Here is a 17907-nt window from a genome sequence, read left to right as displayed (position 1 = left end):
ATGTCACCTGAAAGTAAGAACAGGCGTTCACAGGGCACTGTTGTAACCGGCATTGCAAGATACTTATGTGCCAGATGCACTAGAGATTCATATGTCCCTTCATGGTTCAACCACCATTCCAGAAGATGTGTGCCCATGCTGATGACGGGTTCTGCTCGATAACGAAAGCAGAGCGGACCAACGCATGTTCATTTTCATCATCTGAGTCAGATGCCACCAGCAGAAGGTTGATTTTCTTTTTTGGTGGTTCGGATTCTGTAGTTTCCGCATCAGAATGTTGCTCTTTTAAGACTTCTGAAAGCATGCTCCACACCTCATCCCACTCAGATTTTGGAAGGCACTTCAGATTCTTAAACTTTGGGTGGAGAGCTGGAACTATCTTTAGAAATCTCACATTGGTACCTTCTTTGTGTTTTGTCAAATGTGCAGTGGAAGTGTTCTTAAAATGAACAACATGTGCTGGGTCAGCATCCAAGACTGCTATAACATGAAATATATGGCAGAATGTGGGTAAAACAAAACAGGGGACACGTAATTCTCCCCCAAGGAGTTCAGTCACAAATTTAATTAATGCATTTTTTTTTAAACGAGCGTCATCAGCATGGAAACATGTCCTCTGGAATGGCGGCTGAAGCATGAAGGGACATACGAATGTTTAGCATATCTGGCACGTAAATACCTTGCAATGCTGCCTATAAAAGTTCCATGCAAATGCTTCTTCTCACTTTGTGGTGACATTGTAAATGATAAAAGGGCAGCATTATCTCCTGTAAATGTAAACAAACTTGTTTTAGTGACTGGCTGAACAAGAAGTAGGACTGAGTGGACTTGTAGGCTCTGAAGTTTTACATTGTTATGTTTTTGAGTGCAGTTATGTAACAAAAAAAAATCTACATTTGTAAGTTGCACTTTCATGACAAAGAGATTGCACTACAGTACTTGTATGAGGTGAATTGAAAAATACTATTTCTTTTGTTTACAAAAATATACACTTTGATTTCAATTACAACAAATACAATACATATGAAACGTAGAAAAACATCCAAAATATTTAATAAATTTCAATTGGTCTTCTATTGTTTACAAGTGCAATTAAAACTGTGATTAATCGTGATTAATTTTTTTGAGTTAATCACGTGAGTTAACTGCGATTGATCGACAGCCCTAGTAGACTTCAATGCATTGGGAAAGAAAGGTAGGTCATATAATGGAGATATGCAACGCTTCTTTAAGAACAACAGGTACAAGAGGATGAGTAATAATTTTTTCTTCAAGTGCTCGCGTATGTCCATTACACTGTAATTGACACCCAAGCTGTTATCCCAGGTGGCGGGACTGGGAGTCTCGTCACAGAAGGGAATGTAGGATTGCTTTCCCTATACTTGAATCTTCCTTTGATGCAGTGGACAGTGAATGATGTCTGGTAAATGTATGAATGGAAGACCACATCACCGCCTTGCAGACGTCCATAATTGGAACATGTGCCACAAACACTGCTGAGGCCAAATGCTGTCTGGTTAAGTGTGCTGTGAGTCTGTCAGTAGGCGTGACCACTTTGACAGCATAACATTCTGAAATACAGCTGGTGATCCATTTTGAGAGTCTGTGCATTGTGGTTGACTGACCTTTCATACAGTCTGCCTAAGAAATAAAGAGCTGGGAAGAAACTCAAAAGAGCTTTGTCCCACTGAGGTAAAAAACAAGAGCTCGACAAACATGCAAAGAGTGGAGCCTTCACTGGAACTTGTGTGTATGTGGCTTTGGGAAGAAAACTGACGGGTGTATAGATTGATTCAGATGGAAATCAGATACCACTTTTGAGAGAAATTTAGGGTGTGGTCTAAGCTGGAGTTTGTCCTTGTAGAAAACTGTGTATGGTGGATCAGTGACCAATGTACTTAGTTCTCCCACCCTCCTAAACACTAAGAAACCTACCTTCACCAATAGTTGTAGAAGTGAACATGATATTAAAGGCTTGAAAAGAGAATCCATAGGGCAGACTACACTAGAAGGAGTTGGGTCCCTGTTAGATGGGAAAAATCTATGTAGATCTTTCAGGACTCTGCTCATGATATGATGAATAAAAAGTCTTACCATCTGTGCAAGGGTGGACCGCTGAAATGGCTGCAAGACACATCCATATGGAGCTGATGGTTAGACCTGACTCCTTAAGTTGCAAGAAACAGTTCAGTATTGTTTAAATATTAGTCTGAGTGGGGAGACACATTATGGAGGCTGGCCATCCAAATGCAGAAAGGCTTCCACTTACTCAATAAGTAACTCCTGTGGAAGGTTTTGTGCTGTGAAGAATATTCTGGACTGCCACGGAGCAATGTGCCTCTTCTGCATTCAACTACTGACACACAGCACTTTGGGACTTCAGTGCAGCACCTGACACAATTCTGTGTTATGAGGCCAGTTATCAGTAATAGCATGGGCTCCTGCGTGGGCAGTTTGTGGAGCTCTGAATAGCAAATCTGTCTTGGCCAGGCTGGAGTTATAGGGCTCATTCTGTCATGATCTTTCTTGAACTTGAGAATTATGCTGGGAATCAGAGGTACTGCTGAGAATCAGAGCTGGGTATGCATACAGCAGACTCCTGTCCCATGGAAACAGAGAAGCATCTGATATTGATCCGGGGCTATGACCTGCTTTGGAATAGAACCAGGAACACTTCCTGTTCTGCCAAGTCACAAACAAATCCACCAACAGAAAAAACCCTGTGTGGAACAACCAAGCTAGAATGTTTATGTTGAGAAACGATTTGTGGTCTAAACTGAAAGTTCTGCTCCGACGAGCCACTAGACCATTTTGAACCCCCAGCAAAGCGAGATGCCCTGAGAGTGTCTGAGCTCCAAATGCACGTTACACAATTTTACTGCTTCCTGACAAAGGCTGTTTGAGCTGGCACCCCCTGGCTTGTTCACATAATACACTACTGTGGTGTTGTCAGTGAGCATTTGGACAGTTTTGCCCTGAATGTGAGGCAGGAACTGCTGATATGCAGGCAAATTTGTGTGCAACTCAAGTATGCTTATGTGTAACCTGGCCTCGTGGGCAGCTCATAAACTTTGAGCCTGATAAATGCCCAGATTTGCTCCAAGCTGAAGCATCTGTTACCAAAGTCTTGGAAGGGAAAAGAGGAGAGAAAGGGACTCCCTTGGCTCATCCACTGAGGTGACAACACCTTGTCAGGAATGCATACAAGCTTATCTAGACAATGAATCTGAGGATAATAAACTGACTTGAGCCATGCCTGCAGTGCTCTGAGGGGGGTCACACATATACGTGAACCAGTGTGACCTAAGAGCCTGAAGCAACTCCTCACAGGATGGTCCTTGAGGGATGCTCAGAGGTCCCAGAGAGTCTGAAATCTGGAAAGAGACTAACACCTTGACAGAAGTCAAATCCAGGACTTCCCCAATGAATTCTACCTTTGCAAAGACAATAATATCAACTTTTCTTTGTTTAATTTCAGGCCCAGGATGTTGAACAGACACAGAGTTTGATGGACCACAACATGCACCTGGCACCAAATCAACAAGTTGTCCAGGTAAGGATAACAGTGATGTCTCTTCCATGAAGACAGTCTGCCACTACTGCCATGCACTTGGTAAAGACCCTCGATGCGGACGATAGGCTGAAGGGTAAGACAGTGAACTGGTAATGGTCATCTACTACGACAAACTCAAACTTCCTGTGGTCAGGCTGGATCTCCACATGGAAGCAGGGATCCTGTAAGTCAGGGCGGCCAACATGAGCCCGAGAAGGAGCCAGAATTTACCAATGTACATTGCCAAAGAGCCACACTAATATGTCAGCAGCCCCTCATCAGCTCCCCTCACTCCAACCTGTAGCACCTCCCGCCCACTGGCAGCCCCACCAATCAGTGCCTCCCACTCCCTCCCCACGCCTCCTGCCCGCCGCAATCAGCTGTTACGCAGTGCGCAGGAGGCTCTGGTGGGGAGGGGGAAAGAGCGAGGGCATGGCAGGTTTGGGGGAAGGGGTGGAGTTGGGACAGAGCCTGGGGCCAAGCAGGGGGTTGAGCACTCCCCAGCACATTGGAAAGTTAGCATCTATAGCTCCAGCCCTAGAGTCAGTGCCTATGCAAGGAGCTGCATATTAACCTATGAAGAGCCGCATGTGGCTCCGGAGCCACAGGATGGCCACCCCTGCTGTAAGTCAAGGGAAGCATGCCAACCTCCCAGATCTATGGAGGGGATAATCATAGCCAAGGATGCCATACAGAATCTTATCTTCCTGAGGTATTTGTTGGGCTTTCAAAGGTCTAGGATGGGTACGAGAGTTCTTTAGTGGGTGCAACACCTCATCTATATTAGGTGAGAACAATGCACATTCCTTCAAGGGGAGTCCTCAATTGTCTGTGACACCTGCACAGGAATCCCCAAAGACTCCAACCAGGAAGAACAGCACATAGTCACTGCCATAGCCCTGGCTGTAGAATCCACCACGTCCAAAGAAGCCTGAAGAGCTGATTGAGAGACAAGGTGGCCCTCAAAAATGAGTGACTGAAATTGTTCTCTGGAACCTTCCAGCAGCTTGCTCACAAATTGAGATATTGCCTCCCAGTTAGAGAAGTCAGACCTCGACAACAGAGCATAGTGATAGACAATATTGAGGTGTGAACTTGCCATAAAATCAGTTTTACTACCAAAAAGGTTGAGCTTTCTGGTGTTTTTGTATTTGGGGGCAGCCTTGGCCTGGTCCTGCCAGTTCTTCTCATTCACTACAGCCACTATCAAAGAGCCAAGTGTGGGATGTAATTAAAACTGTTCAAACCACTGGGTCAGAACCTGGCATTCCATTCATTTGGCCACGGGGGGAATGGAGGAAGGGGTTTGCCAAAGTGTTTTAGCCAGCTGCATATTGTCCTCATTGATAGGCAGGACTACCTTTAATACCACATCTTGGCAGCTGTGCCAGTGCCGGATGACAGATTTTGTTCTGAAACGATGGTGACTGTGGTAGTAATGGACATAACCAGTCCCTGCTATGGCCTAAGCCTCTGGTGTAGTCAGTACAAACATGGCTATTGTCCCACAGTGAGCAGAAATGACTGCTCCATTGCAGCTGGAGAGATAGCTAGTTTCAGTGGTCCCTGGGAGGGCACCGGCATTGATGGCTCAGGTCTTTCTATATGAGCCAGAACAAGGAAGCAGCAAGCCAAAGGGCAGACTGTACCACTAGTACCAGAACAATCTTCTTGTTGTGTTTTTGAGGCCAAAACTACTCTGAGTCTTGGACTTCAAAGAAGACAGTCGTGGAGACAGAACTCTCCTGCAGCTCCTGTCTGTGGGCATAGCTGCAGGAGCACTTCGGGAAGGAGTCATCGAAGAACTACCTTTGGACAACTGAGGAAGTTCCAACACCATTCTAAGGGCAGCCTTCATGAGGATGTAATGGAGATGCTCCTTCCTCAGCTTCTCTGTCCTGGCCTTGAAACCACAACAAATAAAGCACTTATTTCTAACACAATCCTTGCCTAAGCACTTGAGACAAGGCAAATGAGGGTCACTGACAGATATAGGCTTTCCGCAGCCTGAGCAAAGTTAAAAACCCAGGGATCTTGGCACAGGCTCCCCGGATCCCAAGTAGGGACTGGATGCCCTGCTGACTGGAAAAAAACTAAGAACTAAACATTTTTTAAATGAAATAAAAAAATTTAAAAGCATCAAGTGACAAAAAGGAGTACCATTAGGTATTAGACTACCATTAGAGTAGACTAAAAGTTTTTGTTAACAGGGAACACAAATGCTCTGACCACCAACCACGGATGGTAACAAGAAACTGCAGGAGCAGAGGGTTGGCTTCACGCTTTATACCCTCACTTCAGAGAATGAGGAGCTCAGCTGTGAGGGGGGCTGCCCCTATATGTACCACTAAGGGAAAACTCTCCAGCACTGGTGCCTGGGACATGCACACACCTACAGTATAATCATCAATATACAAGCACTTGAAGTATCTGCAAGAATTAGACTTGGCCTGGATGCGAGGACCTAGAGAGGCTGGAGTCAAAGATGACACCCAGATTACGGGCCTGAGCAACAGGTAGAATTACGGTGTTCTTCACCATGGTCAAGAAAAAGGTAATGGAGAAGGCTTGGGAATAGAGTTGCCAACTTTGGCTGGGCAAATTCCTGGAAACTTCATAACATGACATAATCTTTATTTGAAGATTCATCTTTAATTCCTGGAGACTCCAGGACAATCCTGGAGGGTTGGCAACCTTTGGGGGGATTAAGAGCTCTGTTTTAGCCACGTTGAGCGTAAATTAATTGTTAGATATCAACGAGGAGATGTCAGTGAGACAGGCTGAGATTTTAGTTTGGATAGACAGACAGGTCTGGAGTAGAGACAGGGATCTGTCAGTCCCTGCATAGAGATGGTAGTTTAATTTGTGTTTGCAGATGAGATGTTACTATATTATTTTTAAAAGCTATTTTAAAAATCAAATAATAATTACGGACTATATATTTACCTTGCTTGAACATTGCTGGGGTCTTCCTTAATCACAGCTGTAAAATCCTGAAGAGCTATAGTCCAAACTGATTTCTCAAAGAAATGTATTCCATGTTTCATAAATGCATCTGTTCTTTTTGGATTATATTGAAAACACTACATTGAAAAATTTAAGAAGCACATAATATTTGCATAATAGTTATACTTATTTTCCTATAAATTAAAAATCTGAAATGAAAAGGTACCAAAGAATATAAACTTTTAGTTTATACATTTTTTTAAAAAAAATCTTCCATTCTTTTAAAAAAATTTCCTTGTCCTTTAATTTCCTTTGCCATTCTTTTCCCTTCAATTGTAAAAGTGGAACACATAACCAACTAGGCAATCTTATAAACTGACTCTTAATTTAGCTATGAATCACTCTCCAGGATAAATTACATAAAATATGTACTAACTCCATCACACTGAATGATTTGTTTGTTTAAAAGGATACATAGCTTTCAGAAACTTGTGCCAGATAAATCCAAATATTTGTAATTCAGTGATGTTACTATAATAATGTTACACTACAAAAAGGAAAACCTACTTTGGCATAATCATCCATTGCCAACAATAAGTCCTGTTTCTCTTCCAACAACTCAGCTCTCCTAAAATAAATGTCATCATCTGTAGGGTTGCATTTCACGGCTAACGTGCAATTTATGATGGCCAATGCATTATTGCCTTGATTTCTGTAAATTTCAGCCTTTGACAGATATGCATCTAGAACCAATAAAATATAAAATACATTTAGCAGCACAAAATATTGACGATTCATCTGCCATCTGCAGAAAAATAACACAAGCATGAAAGTAAAGCATGACCAATTCTTTTTCACTCTGGGTGATACACGGCAAAAGTACTGGAACTTCAGCTCTGTGCTCAGACCTCTAACTCCATAGTCCTCCCGACAGATAGCTTGTGTAAGATTTCTCGGTTATTGAAAGTCTTTGCAAACTCAGATTAACGTAAAGCACTTCAAAGTGATCCGAATGTTCAAAGCCATTTTAGCCTGAGTTAAATAACCTAACAGGCCTATTTTGATGTTTCTCAACAACATTCTAATCTGTAGATTGAGCAAAGAGATGAAATAAAAAAAAACCTGCGCATGCACAAAAAACTTCCAGAAACTTCAAAATTACTACACCAATTTATTTCAAACACAGCATGTTTCCTTAGCTCCCCTTAGAATGTATCCCTCAAAACAAAGCAAGTTTGAGCAAAAAATATCAGTCACAAGTTGGGTATCCTGTGGTCGGAAAGAGGTGAAATTAAAACAGCACAGACTTACTTGGAATCTGCAGAGGCGTTGTATAATCAGTACATGAAAGAGCAAAATAAACAATGCTTTGGTCGCTATTTACATCACTGATCAGACTCCCAAAGAGAAGAACCACAGGTGCTGAGACCAGTTGGACCTGCTCGCTTATCATGGTTGATTCAAAGGGTACTGTAGCCCGGGGCCTGGTCTAAGAGCGGGAGAATCATGGAACTCCATCCAGCATAGAATGGGAACCCTCCCCTTAGTCACAAGTTAGTTATGGCTTGTGTCAAATTCCTGATTAAAAAACTTACGGCAGTGTTTACATACACATGCACACCTCAAAACATTGAACAGATTTTGCTGGAACTTTGCAAAAACAATTTGCTTCAGGCAATCATCAAGCATGGAAAACTGCAACCTAAAATGAATTTGTCTGTTTAGCGCAGTTAAAAAAGGGAGTTAATCATAAAAATTACATTTTAACTAACATACAAGGGGACAAAATTAAGGGTGCATGGACAACCGTAAATTTGTTGTTTCCTAACTTTCAAGTGCACCCTAAGTAACATGCTTTTCATGCAGGTTTTATTGTATGCAATCCCTTAGGTTTCTGTTTGTTTTTAATGGAAGATAAAAAATTACAGCAATCTCACCTAGGGTTGCTAGGTGTCTGGTTTTCAACCAGAAAGTCCAGTTTTAAGGGGACCTGTATAGTCTCCATTCAGAAGTATTCACTAGACATCAAAAGTCCGATTACCGCAATTTTCTATCTTCTTCTCCAGGAAGCAGCTGTAGCCATGAGGGAAACTCTGCAGAGGGTTCAGCCATCGCCGCTGTGGGTCAGGGCGGAGCAAGCCATAGCCCTGGGGCACTCAGGCTATGCCATCTGGTGGGGGAGTGTCCCTGGTTTGCCTCGCTCCCCTCCAGCTGCACAGTGCCTGGGTGGGTGTGAGCCAGGAGGAGGGAGGGGTTAGGAGCAGTCAGGGCCTGTCAGGGGTTCCTTCCTCACTCTGAATTCTAGGATACAGATGTGGGGACCTGCATGAAAGACCCCCTAAGCTTATTTCTACCAGCTTAGGTTAAAAACTTCCTCAAGGCACAAAGACTTTGCCCTTGGATTAGGTAAAACGCTGCCACCACCAAGAGTTTTAGACAAAGAACAGGGAAAGGACCACTTGGGGTCCTATTCCCCCAAAATATTCCCCCAAGCCCTACACCCCCTTTTCTGGGGAAGGCTTGATAATAATATCCTCACCAATTGGTACAGGTGAACACAGACCCAAACCCTTGGATCTTAAGAACAATGAAAAATCAATCAGGTTCTTAAAAGAAGAATTTTATGTAAAGAAAAGGTAAAAGAATCCCCTCTGTAAAATCAGGGTGGTAAATACTTTACAGGGTAATCAGATTCAAAACACAGAGAATCCCTCTAGGCAAAACCTTAAGTTACAAAAAGACACAAAAACAGGAATACACATTCCCTCCAGCACAGCGAATTTACAAGCCAAAAAACAAAGAAAACCCTAACGCATTTTCTAGCTAGATTACTTACTAACTTTACAAGAGTTGGAGAGCTTGCGTCCTTGATCTGTTCCCGGCAAAGGTATCACACAGACAGACAAAAACCTTTTTTCCCCCCCCTCCAGATTTGAAAGTATCTTGTCCCCTCACTGGTCATTTTGGGTCAGGTGCCAGCGAGGTTACCTTAGCTTCTTAACCCTTTACAGGTGAAAGGGTTTTGCCTCTGGCCAGGAGGGATTTTATAGCACTGTACACAGAAAGGTGGTTACCCTTCCCTTTATATTTATGACAGGGCCCCTGTGAGGGGTATTTGTAGGGAGCTTGTTGCCACAAGCTAGCGAACAGGGGACCACAAACAGGGGAGTTTGAGAGAGGGAGAAGGAGATCCCCCTGCTGAAAGAACAAGTTGTGAGTACTAATCTTGGGGTGAGTGAGTTTGTTTGGCTGTTTGTGGTTTTTCTCTCTTTCAGGTTATTTCAGTTACAGGGTCAGTTGGGATTGTGTGTCTGGGGACTGTTTGAGCCTTTGTTCCCTGGATCATCCTTGATCATCTTTGATTAGCCTCAATCAACCTTGCGATCACCCTCCCCCTGTGTGATTAACAATGGGGTAGAGCTGACCTAGGAGAGAAGGCCTTAAAAGCCAGAGGCTAAGCGACCCAGGGGAGCTAGCAAAAAGGGGACCACAAACAGGGGAGTTTGAGAGGGAGTTTGTGGGCGGGAGCTGTAATATAATCGCTGTGGTTAGGAAGGGACACATCGCCAGTGTCAACACTGCTCCAGTCTCCTCCACTTGCACCTGTATCCAGACAAACCACCTAAGCATGGATGCCTTTACCCAGATCCTGGTGTGGATTTGAACAGACCATGGGCTGCATTTCCCCACTCACAGAAAGCCAGGCTGGGGGGAACCATCCAGTGTGAAAGGTGCCTGCTGGTGGAATCTCAGGAAGCAGGGGGGAGAGCTACAGGAGGAGGTGGCTAGGCTGAGGAGCATCCATGCCCACAAAGAATTCCTTGAGAGTATCCACATGGAGACATCCAAGGCTGAGGAAGCTATCCAGTTTCAAAGGACTGATGTCACACCACCAGGGGAGGAGGATATGGCTCTGTCACAGGGAGGACACTGGCTGCTGGTTACTTCTGGCAACAGGCAGTGCTCCACCCCTACTCCCAAACTGCCCACCATGATGATGGAAAACCATTATGCTGCCCTGGCAACAAGCAATGAGGAATCACCCCCAAATGTGGAGGAGGAGAAGCCATATACCCACAAGGCTGGGAGGATCGCAGCCACCAGTCCCAGGAGGAAACATAGGGTAGGCTGGTGAATCTCTTCTGTCACCCTGACATGGCATCCTGGAAGGTATTGCTAAGGGTCAGCGGCCCATATCCGAGATGTTACTGAGGGACTGTCGAGGATCATCCGGCCCTCTTACTACAACCCACTGCTACTCATCCATGTGGGCACTAATGATACTGTGAGGTATGACCTTCAGCAGGTCATGAGTGACTACAGGGCTCTGGGAGTAAGGGTGATGAAGTTGGGAGCACAGGTGGTGTTCTCTTCAATCCTTCCGGTCAAGGGTAGGGGTCAAGGCAGAGACAGATGCAACCTGGAGGTGAGTGCCTGGCTGCGAGGATGGTGTCGCCAGGAGCGTTTCAGCTTCCTTGACCATGGGATGCTGTTCCCGGAAAAAGAACTGCTAAGCTGAGATGGGGTCCATCTATCGAGGAAGGGGAAGAGCATATTTGGATACAGAATGGCTAACCTCGTGAGGATGGCTTTAAACTAAGTTTGAAGGGGGCAGGTGACCAAACCCCACAGGTAAGTAAACATGGAGACCTGAGAGAAGGGTCAGAATGTGGGGGGAGCATGGGCTGTTATACCAGGGATAAGGGAGAGACAAGACAGAACTCGGGGCGGGGGGAAGCATGAAATCAAATCAGTATCTTAGATGTCTTAGTTGTATACTAATGCAAGAAGTATGGGGAATAAGCAAGAAGAACTCAAAATACTAATAAATAAACACAACTATGACATAGCTGGCATCACAGAGACTTGGTGGGATAATACACATGACTGGAATGTTGGTATAGAAGGGTACAGCTTGCTCAGAAAGGACAGGCAGAGAAAAAAGGGAGGAGGTGTTGCCTTGTGTATTACAAATGTATACACTTGGATTGAGGTTGAGATGGAAATAGGAGACAGACTTGTTGAAAGTCTCTGGGTAAAGATAAAACAGGTAAAACACAAGGGTGCTGTCATGGTACAGGTCTACTACAGAGCACCTAACCAGGAAGAAGAGTTGGATGAAGCTTTTTTTAAGCAACTAACAAAATCATCCAAAGTACAGGGCTTAGTGGTAATGGGAGACTTCAACTACCCAGACATCTGTTGGGAAAATAACACAACAGGACACAAATTATCCAACAAGTTCTTGGAATGTATTAGAGACCATTTTTTATTTCAGAAGGTGGAGAAAGCTACTAGGGAGAGGCTGTTCTAGATTTTATTTTGACAAATAGGGAGGAACTGGTTGAGATTTTGATCAAACTCACCCAAGCGGCACTTCCACTTTCATGAAATGGTAACGTTCATGATTTTAACGAATGGTAGGAGGGAGAAGAGCAAAATAAAGACAATGGATTTCAAGAAAGCAGACTTTAGCAAACTCAGGGAGTTGGTAGGTAAGATCCCATGGAAAGCAAATCTAAGGGGAAAAACAATTGAAGACGGTTGGCAGTTTTTCAAAGGCCACAAGAGCAAACTATCCCACTGCATATGATCTTCACCAGGAGATCTTCAATGATCTAAAACTCAAAAAAAGAGTCCAACAAAAAGTGGAAACTAGGTCAAATTACAAAAGATGAATATAAACAAACAACACAAGTATGTAGGGACAAAATTAGAAAGTCCAAGGCACAAAACGAAATCAAACTAGCTAGAGACGTAAAGGGTAACAAGAAAACATTCTTCAAATACGTTAGAATCAAGAGGAAGACCAAGGACAGGGTAGGCCCATTGCTCAATAAGGGTGGGTGGGAACAATAACAGAAAAGGTGGAAATGGCAGAGATGCTTAATGACTTCTTTGTTTCATTTTTAACCAAGAAGGTTGGTGGTGATTGGACCTCTAACGTAGTGAATGACCGTGAAAATAAGGTAGGATCAGAGGCTAAAATTGGGAAAGAACAAGTTAAAAATTACTTAGACAAGTCATCAGGGCCCGATGAAATGCATCCTAAAATGGAGCTGACTGAGGAGATATCTGAGCTATTAGCCATTATCTTTGAAAAGTCCTGGAATCTCCCATCTTCCATAAGACTGGAAAAGAGCAAATATAGTGCCAATCTATAAAAAGGGAAATAAGGACAACCCAGGGAATTACAGACCAGTTTAACTTCTGCTCCCAGAAAGATAATGGAGCAAATAATAAAGCAAACAATTTGCAAACATCTAGAGGATAATACAGTGATAATACACGGATTTGTCAAGAACAAATGGTGTCAAACAAACCTGATAGCTTTCTTTTACAGGACAACAAGCCTTGTGGATAGGGGGAAGCAGTAGACGTGGTATATCTTGACTTTACTAAAGCTTTTGATACTGTCTCGCATGACCGTCTCATAAACAAACTAGGGCAATGCAACCTAGATGGAGCTACTATAAGGTGGGTGCATAACTGGTTGGAAAACCGCTCCCTGAGAATAGTTATCAGTGGTTCACAGTCATGCTGGAAGGGCATAATGAGAGGGGTCCCGCAGGGATCAGTTCTGGGTCCGGTTCTGTTCAATATCTTCATCAATGATTTAGATAATGGCATAGAAAGAGTATAAAGTTTGCGGACAATACCAAGCTGGGAGGGGTTGCAAGTGCTTTGGAGGATAGGATTATAATTCAAAATCAGCTGGACAAACAGGAGAAATGGTCTGAAGTAAATAGGATGAAATTCAATAAGGAGAAACACAAAGTATTTCACTTAGGAATGAACAATCAGTTGCACACATACAAAATGGGAAATGACTGCCTAGGAAGGAGTACTGACGAAAGGGATCTGGGGGTCATAGTGGACCACAAGCTAAATATGAGTCAACAGTGTAACACTTGCAAACAACATTCTGGGATGTATTTGCAGGAGTGTTGTAAGCAAGACACGAAGAGAAGACTGAGAGGGGACATGATAACAGTTTTCATGTACATAAAAGGTTGTTACAAGGAGGAAGGGGAAAAAATGTTCTTCTAAACGCTGAGAACAGGACAAGAAGCAATTGGCTTAAATGGCAGCAAGGGAGGTTTAGGTTGGACATTAGGAAAAACTTCCTAGCTGTCAGGGTGGTTAAGCACCGGAATAAACTGCCTAGGGAGGTTGTAGAATCTCCATCATTGGAGATTTTTAAGAGCAGGTTAGAAAAAAACCTGTCAGGGATGGTCTAGATAATACGAACTCCTGCCTTGAGTGCAGGGGACTGAACTAGATGACCTCTCAAGGTCTCTTCCAGTCCTATGATTCTATGCTTCTAACTTACCCTGAGCATGTTTGAACCCTGTACCTTCTGTACCACAGCACAGACTTTTATCATTTGCACTACAAGAATAACATTAGTCAGTGGCAGAAGAAGGCTGCAATTGCAGTTGGTGAAAGGGAGTAGGCCACTGGGGACAGGATATGGTTTGGGGGAGCCTGGTCTACCTCCCTCTCTCTCCCCCCCCACCCTTCCTGGGAGTTGGAGAGCCCCTGCCCCATGTGGAGCCCCCACAACAGGGAATGAACCTCTGGGACCATTTCCTGGCCCAGAAAATGACTAGGGGGAACCTGGCTTATCTCTCTTCCACTTCCCACCCCAGAAGTGGGGAATCTCCTGATCCATACTGTGCCCTGGGAGGACGGTGGATGGATGGCTCGGGCCACATGCTGGATTCAGATAGCTAGTTGGGGAAGCCTGTGTTTCTGTGTTCCCCACTGAAGGAGTTGAGGGATCTCCTGCTGCATGTAGTGCCTCGGTCTAGGGGGAGGCTGGGAGCAGAACACCCAGCCCTCCCACCTCACCCAACCTGCTGCAGCTGCTCTGGGAGCTCCCAAGCACTTTGAGTAGCATCCACTGCAGCTCCTTTGGCTCTCCTTTCCTTTCACAAACCAAAAAAAATGAAAGGTTGAAAGAACACTTTATAATAGAAATCTTTAGGCAGGGTCATTACCAGCTTTCCCAGAAATATTAATGGATATAACGTCATGACAATTGTGTATGTATTGAAATAAAACATTTAGTTAGTTATTGTTTTAGAAATTTGGGCCCCAATCTTTCAAAGACTTATGCTCATGCAAAACTTTACAAACTACAAGCAACCCTATTGAAGTAAATGGGACTATTCGGTACATAAAGTTAGGCATGTCCATAAGTCTTTGTGATACTGGGGCCTAATACAACTGAAGAAACAGCATTTGTAAGAAAAAACTGTTTTAAAAAAAAAAATCAGTCATACTTCAGTAGATACATACCTGCATTATTTTTGTTCCATTTAATTATAAAATTCAGGTCATCCAAGGCAGCTTGATTTTTTTCTTGAAAGAGGTAAATCAAATGTCTGTGCCAATAGGCATTGAGTAGAAGTGGTTCTAAGCTTATGGCCTACAAAAGAAAATGTGAAATAAATAATAATTTATTATTTAGACAGTGAGATCTCACCAAGCAAATAATTTCTTATGCATTTTATTCATAGTGCTCATAATATTAATCTAACATAAGTCTAGGGAAAATTTACAGGAGTATACATATCTGCCACTGGTCTGCTAGAGTCTGGACTTGTAAACTGTCAAGACACATTGCAAGGCTCACCTGTTTTCTAACGCTTTGGAGGATGATAAAGATGAGGAATTAAAAGAATAAAATGAATGTCCTGTGCAGGTAATTTTAGACAGTCTAGAAGATATCTAAGAGATTATAGGTGATATTGTGTATTGTAATGTACTGTAAAGAGTCAGAACATGTAACAGATACCTATATTATTTTATAAATCAAAAGAAATTAAACAAATACATACTTTACACTTATGTATCACTTTACATGGAAAGTCTGTGGGAAAAGATCTAGTTTCTTAATTATAAAACAGTAAGTCAAATTTAAAGTTAAAATGTTTTATAAATGTTTACTGGAATCTGGCGATAATATGTAAATTGGGTCCAGAACAGGCACATTTTGGGGGGAAGTATCAAAACCAGGTGAAGAGATTTTTACCCACATGCTTTGGATCTATGCATAATGAGAACAGGTGATGTGAAAGATGAGCAATGTGGATTTGGAATTTATAATTACTGCACCTATCTAAAATAAACACTATTCCTGATCTGAAGACTATTTCATCAAGAAACGTCCTGGTGACAGGCACCTTAGAAATACCTAAAATAGATAAGTAAATTGAAGGAGCGCTGCTTGGATACAATTTGAATTAATGAAGAATAATATCCTCCAACAAAGACAGACTGGAGGGTAAATCTTTCTCACATTGTAGATCTTGAGAGAGCAGGACAGCACAGATGATTAAAACACATATATAAACAATTTATTTATACTGAGGGGGCTGGGATTAATTATCATCATTATAATCATGATTTAACATTTATATTCCAGTAGTGCATGGACACCAAGCAGGTTGGGGCCCCAACATGTTAGATGCTGTGCAAACATATAGTAAAAGATAAGTATAAATATGAAGAACTATGCTATTGGCTGTAAGTGAAGATTTTTGCATTAAATACACCTTCTACCTTCAAGTAATGTACTTTAGATTTTATCTTTTTATTTTTGCTGTTTATAATTTATTTTTGTTATGCTTAGTTTAGATTGTGTAGTTTCTTGGGTGGAGGTGAAGAGTTTCTCTATGAAGTGGGTACCCTCTAAATTACTGATAGACTTAACCAAATACCTATGTTAATTTATAAATATTAATTATTGTAAGAACATTTATTTTACTTATGCATAATAAATATACTGCACTTTATAGAAAATAAAGGCTCAATCATCAGCTGTGCCCAAAGTAGTGCTTGGAACAGCTGGAAACAAACAAACAAAAAAACACTTACTTGCCGTCTTTCTACACTCTCTCTTCGCAGCCAGGGACCAATTCAGAACTTTTCTAGCTTGAGACAGCTATTATGGACTTCAAAGAAACATTATGGTGCTAGAGCACAGCGTATTTTGGCCCTGCATCTCCATTCCCCCAATATGCACCTGGGAGCATCCCATTCTGGGAGAGAGGCAAAAGAAGGTGGCATAGAGGCTGGCTATCAGCTTTCTACCAGCCCTGGGAGAACTCAGATGCCCAACAAGGTAACAAAAAACACCTACTTCTTGGTAGTAAACAAACTTTGTATTAAACTTACTTTTTCTAAATCATCCATGGCTGACTTTAACTTGCCTAATTTCCTGTTTATTGCTCCACGTCTACAATAGTGAAATGCTGAGGAATTTTCTTCCTTTTCAATCAACACTGTTAGTCTATTGATTTCTGTTTCCAAATCTTCAATTTCAGCAATATCTTCTACCAAAGTAGGATTCACTGAGTCCATTAGTTCTATTTCTAGATCAGGTTTTCCTTGTTCTGCAAAGTCTACCTTCTTAGTGTCTGTTAGTACTTTAGCATCTTTTTCCTCAGTAGAATCCCTACTAGGAGGGAAAGCCTCATCAAACCAGCTATCCCAGATTCCTCTGACCCACTCACGAACACCAAGGTCTTTTGGAATTCCACCTTTACTTTTTTCAAATTTCTCAAAATCTAACAAACAAGGGAGACTGGGACTTCGATAAAGTTGGACTGCCGGAGATACTCTGATACTGAATTTATCCTGTAGATGCAGTCTTCCAAGGGATACAGAGCTGAAACAAGGGGGGGAAAATGATGATGTTAACTACAGGTTCTTAGCTATATTGATGATACGGAGAATTTGGCAATCAATAAATATTTAATTAACCACTTAATTAGTTTAATAAATAACTATATAATATTTTTGTCTAAGAGCCACTTATTACAATATAATTACAAATTAGTCACAAGTGAGCACAGGTATGATAAATGATGTTCACACTCCAAAATAAATCAGCACCTGCTGCTCAGTTCCAACCACACACACCTCCTCAGAAAGTTCTCAACAGACGTATATAAGGACAAAGCTAGACCTGAGAAAAGGACCAAATTCAAGAGCTGCATAATAACCTAAAAGATTAGATTAAATAGATGGATGAGACACATTAATGGGATTCTAAGGAGGCCAGTGAACATAGATCTAGGTGCATCATCCAAATTGTAATGCATGGAACATGCTAATCGCCAAAGACAGTGCCAAAACCAAGCCCAGAATGATCATTTCTTTTTAAAGACAGTACATAGCTTCCAAGCTGAGAGCCTCGACAACGTTCAACATCAAAATCTGCTGATTGTGTCAGATTTAAGACCTATTTCAAGCCACTCAATGCCAAGGAAATATAAAAGTCTTTATCTGTAGCTGTAATATTATCTCAGTCACCAAAACACACAGTTCTAAAATGGAATGTTGAGATAATATTTTACGTTTATCCAGACTCTCATCTTAAAAATCCCAATTAAAAC

At 42.3% G+C, this 17907-nt stretch overlaps 1 protein-coding gene across 1 annotated transcript in view; it reads right to left on the bottom strand.

The window, feature by feature from the left end:
* The window catches only part of TTC6 (tetratricopeptide repeat domain 6), a 126978-nt gene that overhangs the window by 49233 nt on the left and 59838 nt on the right, over positions 1 to 17907 (bottom strand). The window contains exons 12-15 of the mRNA XM_074955883.1: positions 16685 to 17177; positions 14804 to 14933; positions 7067 to 7242; positions 6500 to 6636 (exon numbers count right to left, since the gene is read on the bottom strand). Coding sequence (XP_074811984.1) covers positions 6500 to 6636; positions 7067 to 7242; positions 14804 to 14933; positions 16685 to 17177 — 936 coding nt within the window. The remainder of the gene's footprint in view (positions 1 to 6499; positions 6637 to 7066; positions 7243 to 14803; positions 14934 to 16684; positions 17178 to 17907) is intronic.

The sequence above is a fragment of the Natator depressus genome, chromosome 6 (assembly GCF_965152275.1).
Source record: "Natator depressus isolate rNatDep1 chromosome 6, rNatDep2.hap1, whole genome shotgun sequence".
Lineage (NCBI taxonomy): Eukaryota > Metazoa > Chordata > Testudines > Cheloniidae > Natator > Natator depressus.
Note: the sequence above shows the minus strand (reverse complement) of the source record. Positions and strands in the feature narration are given on the sequence as shown.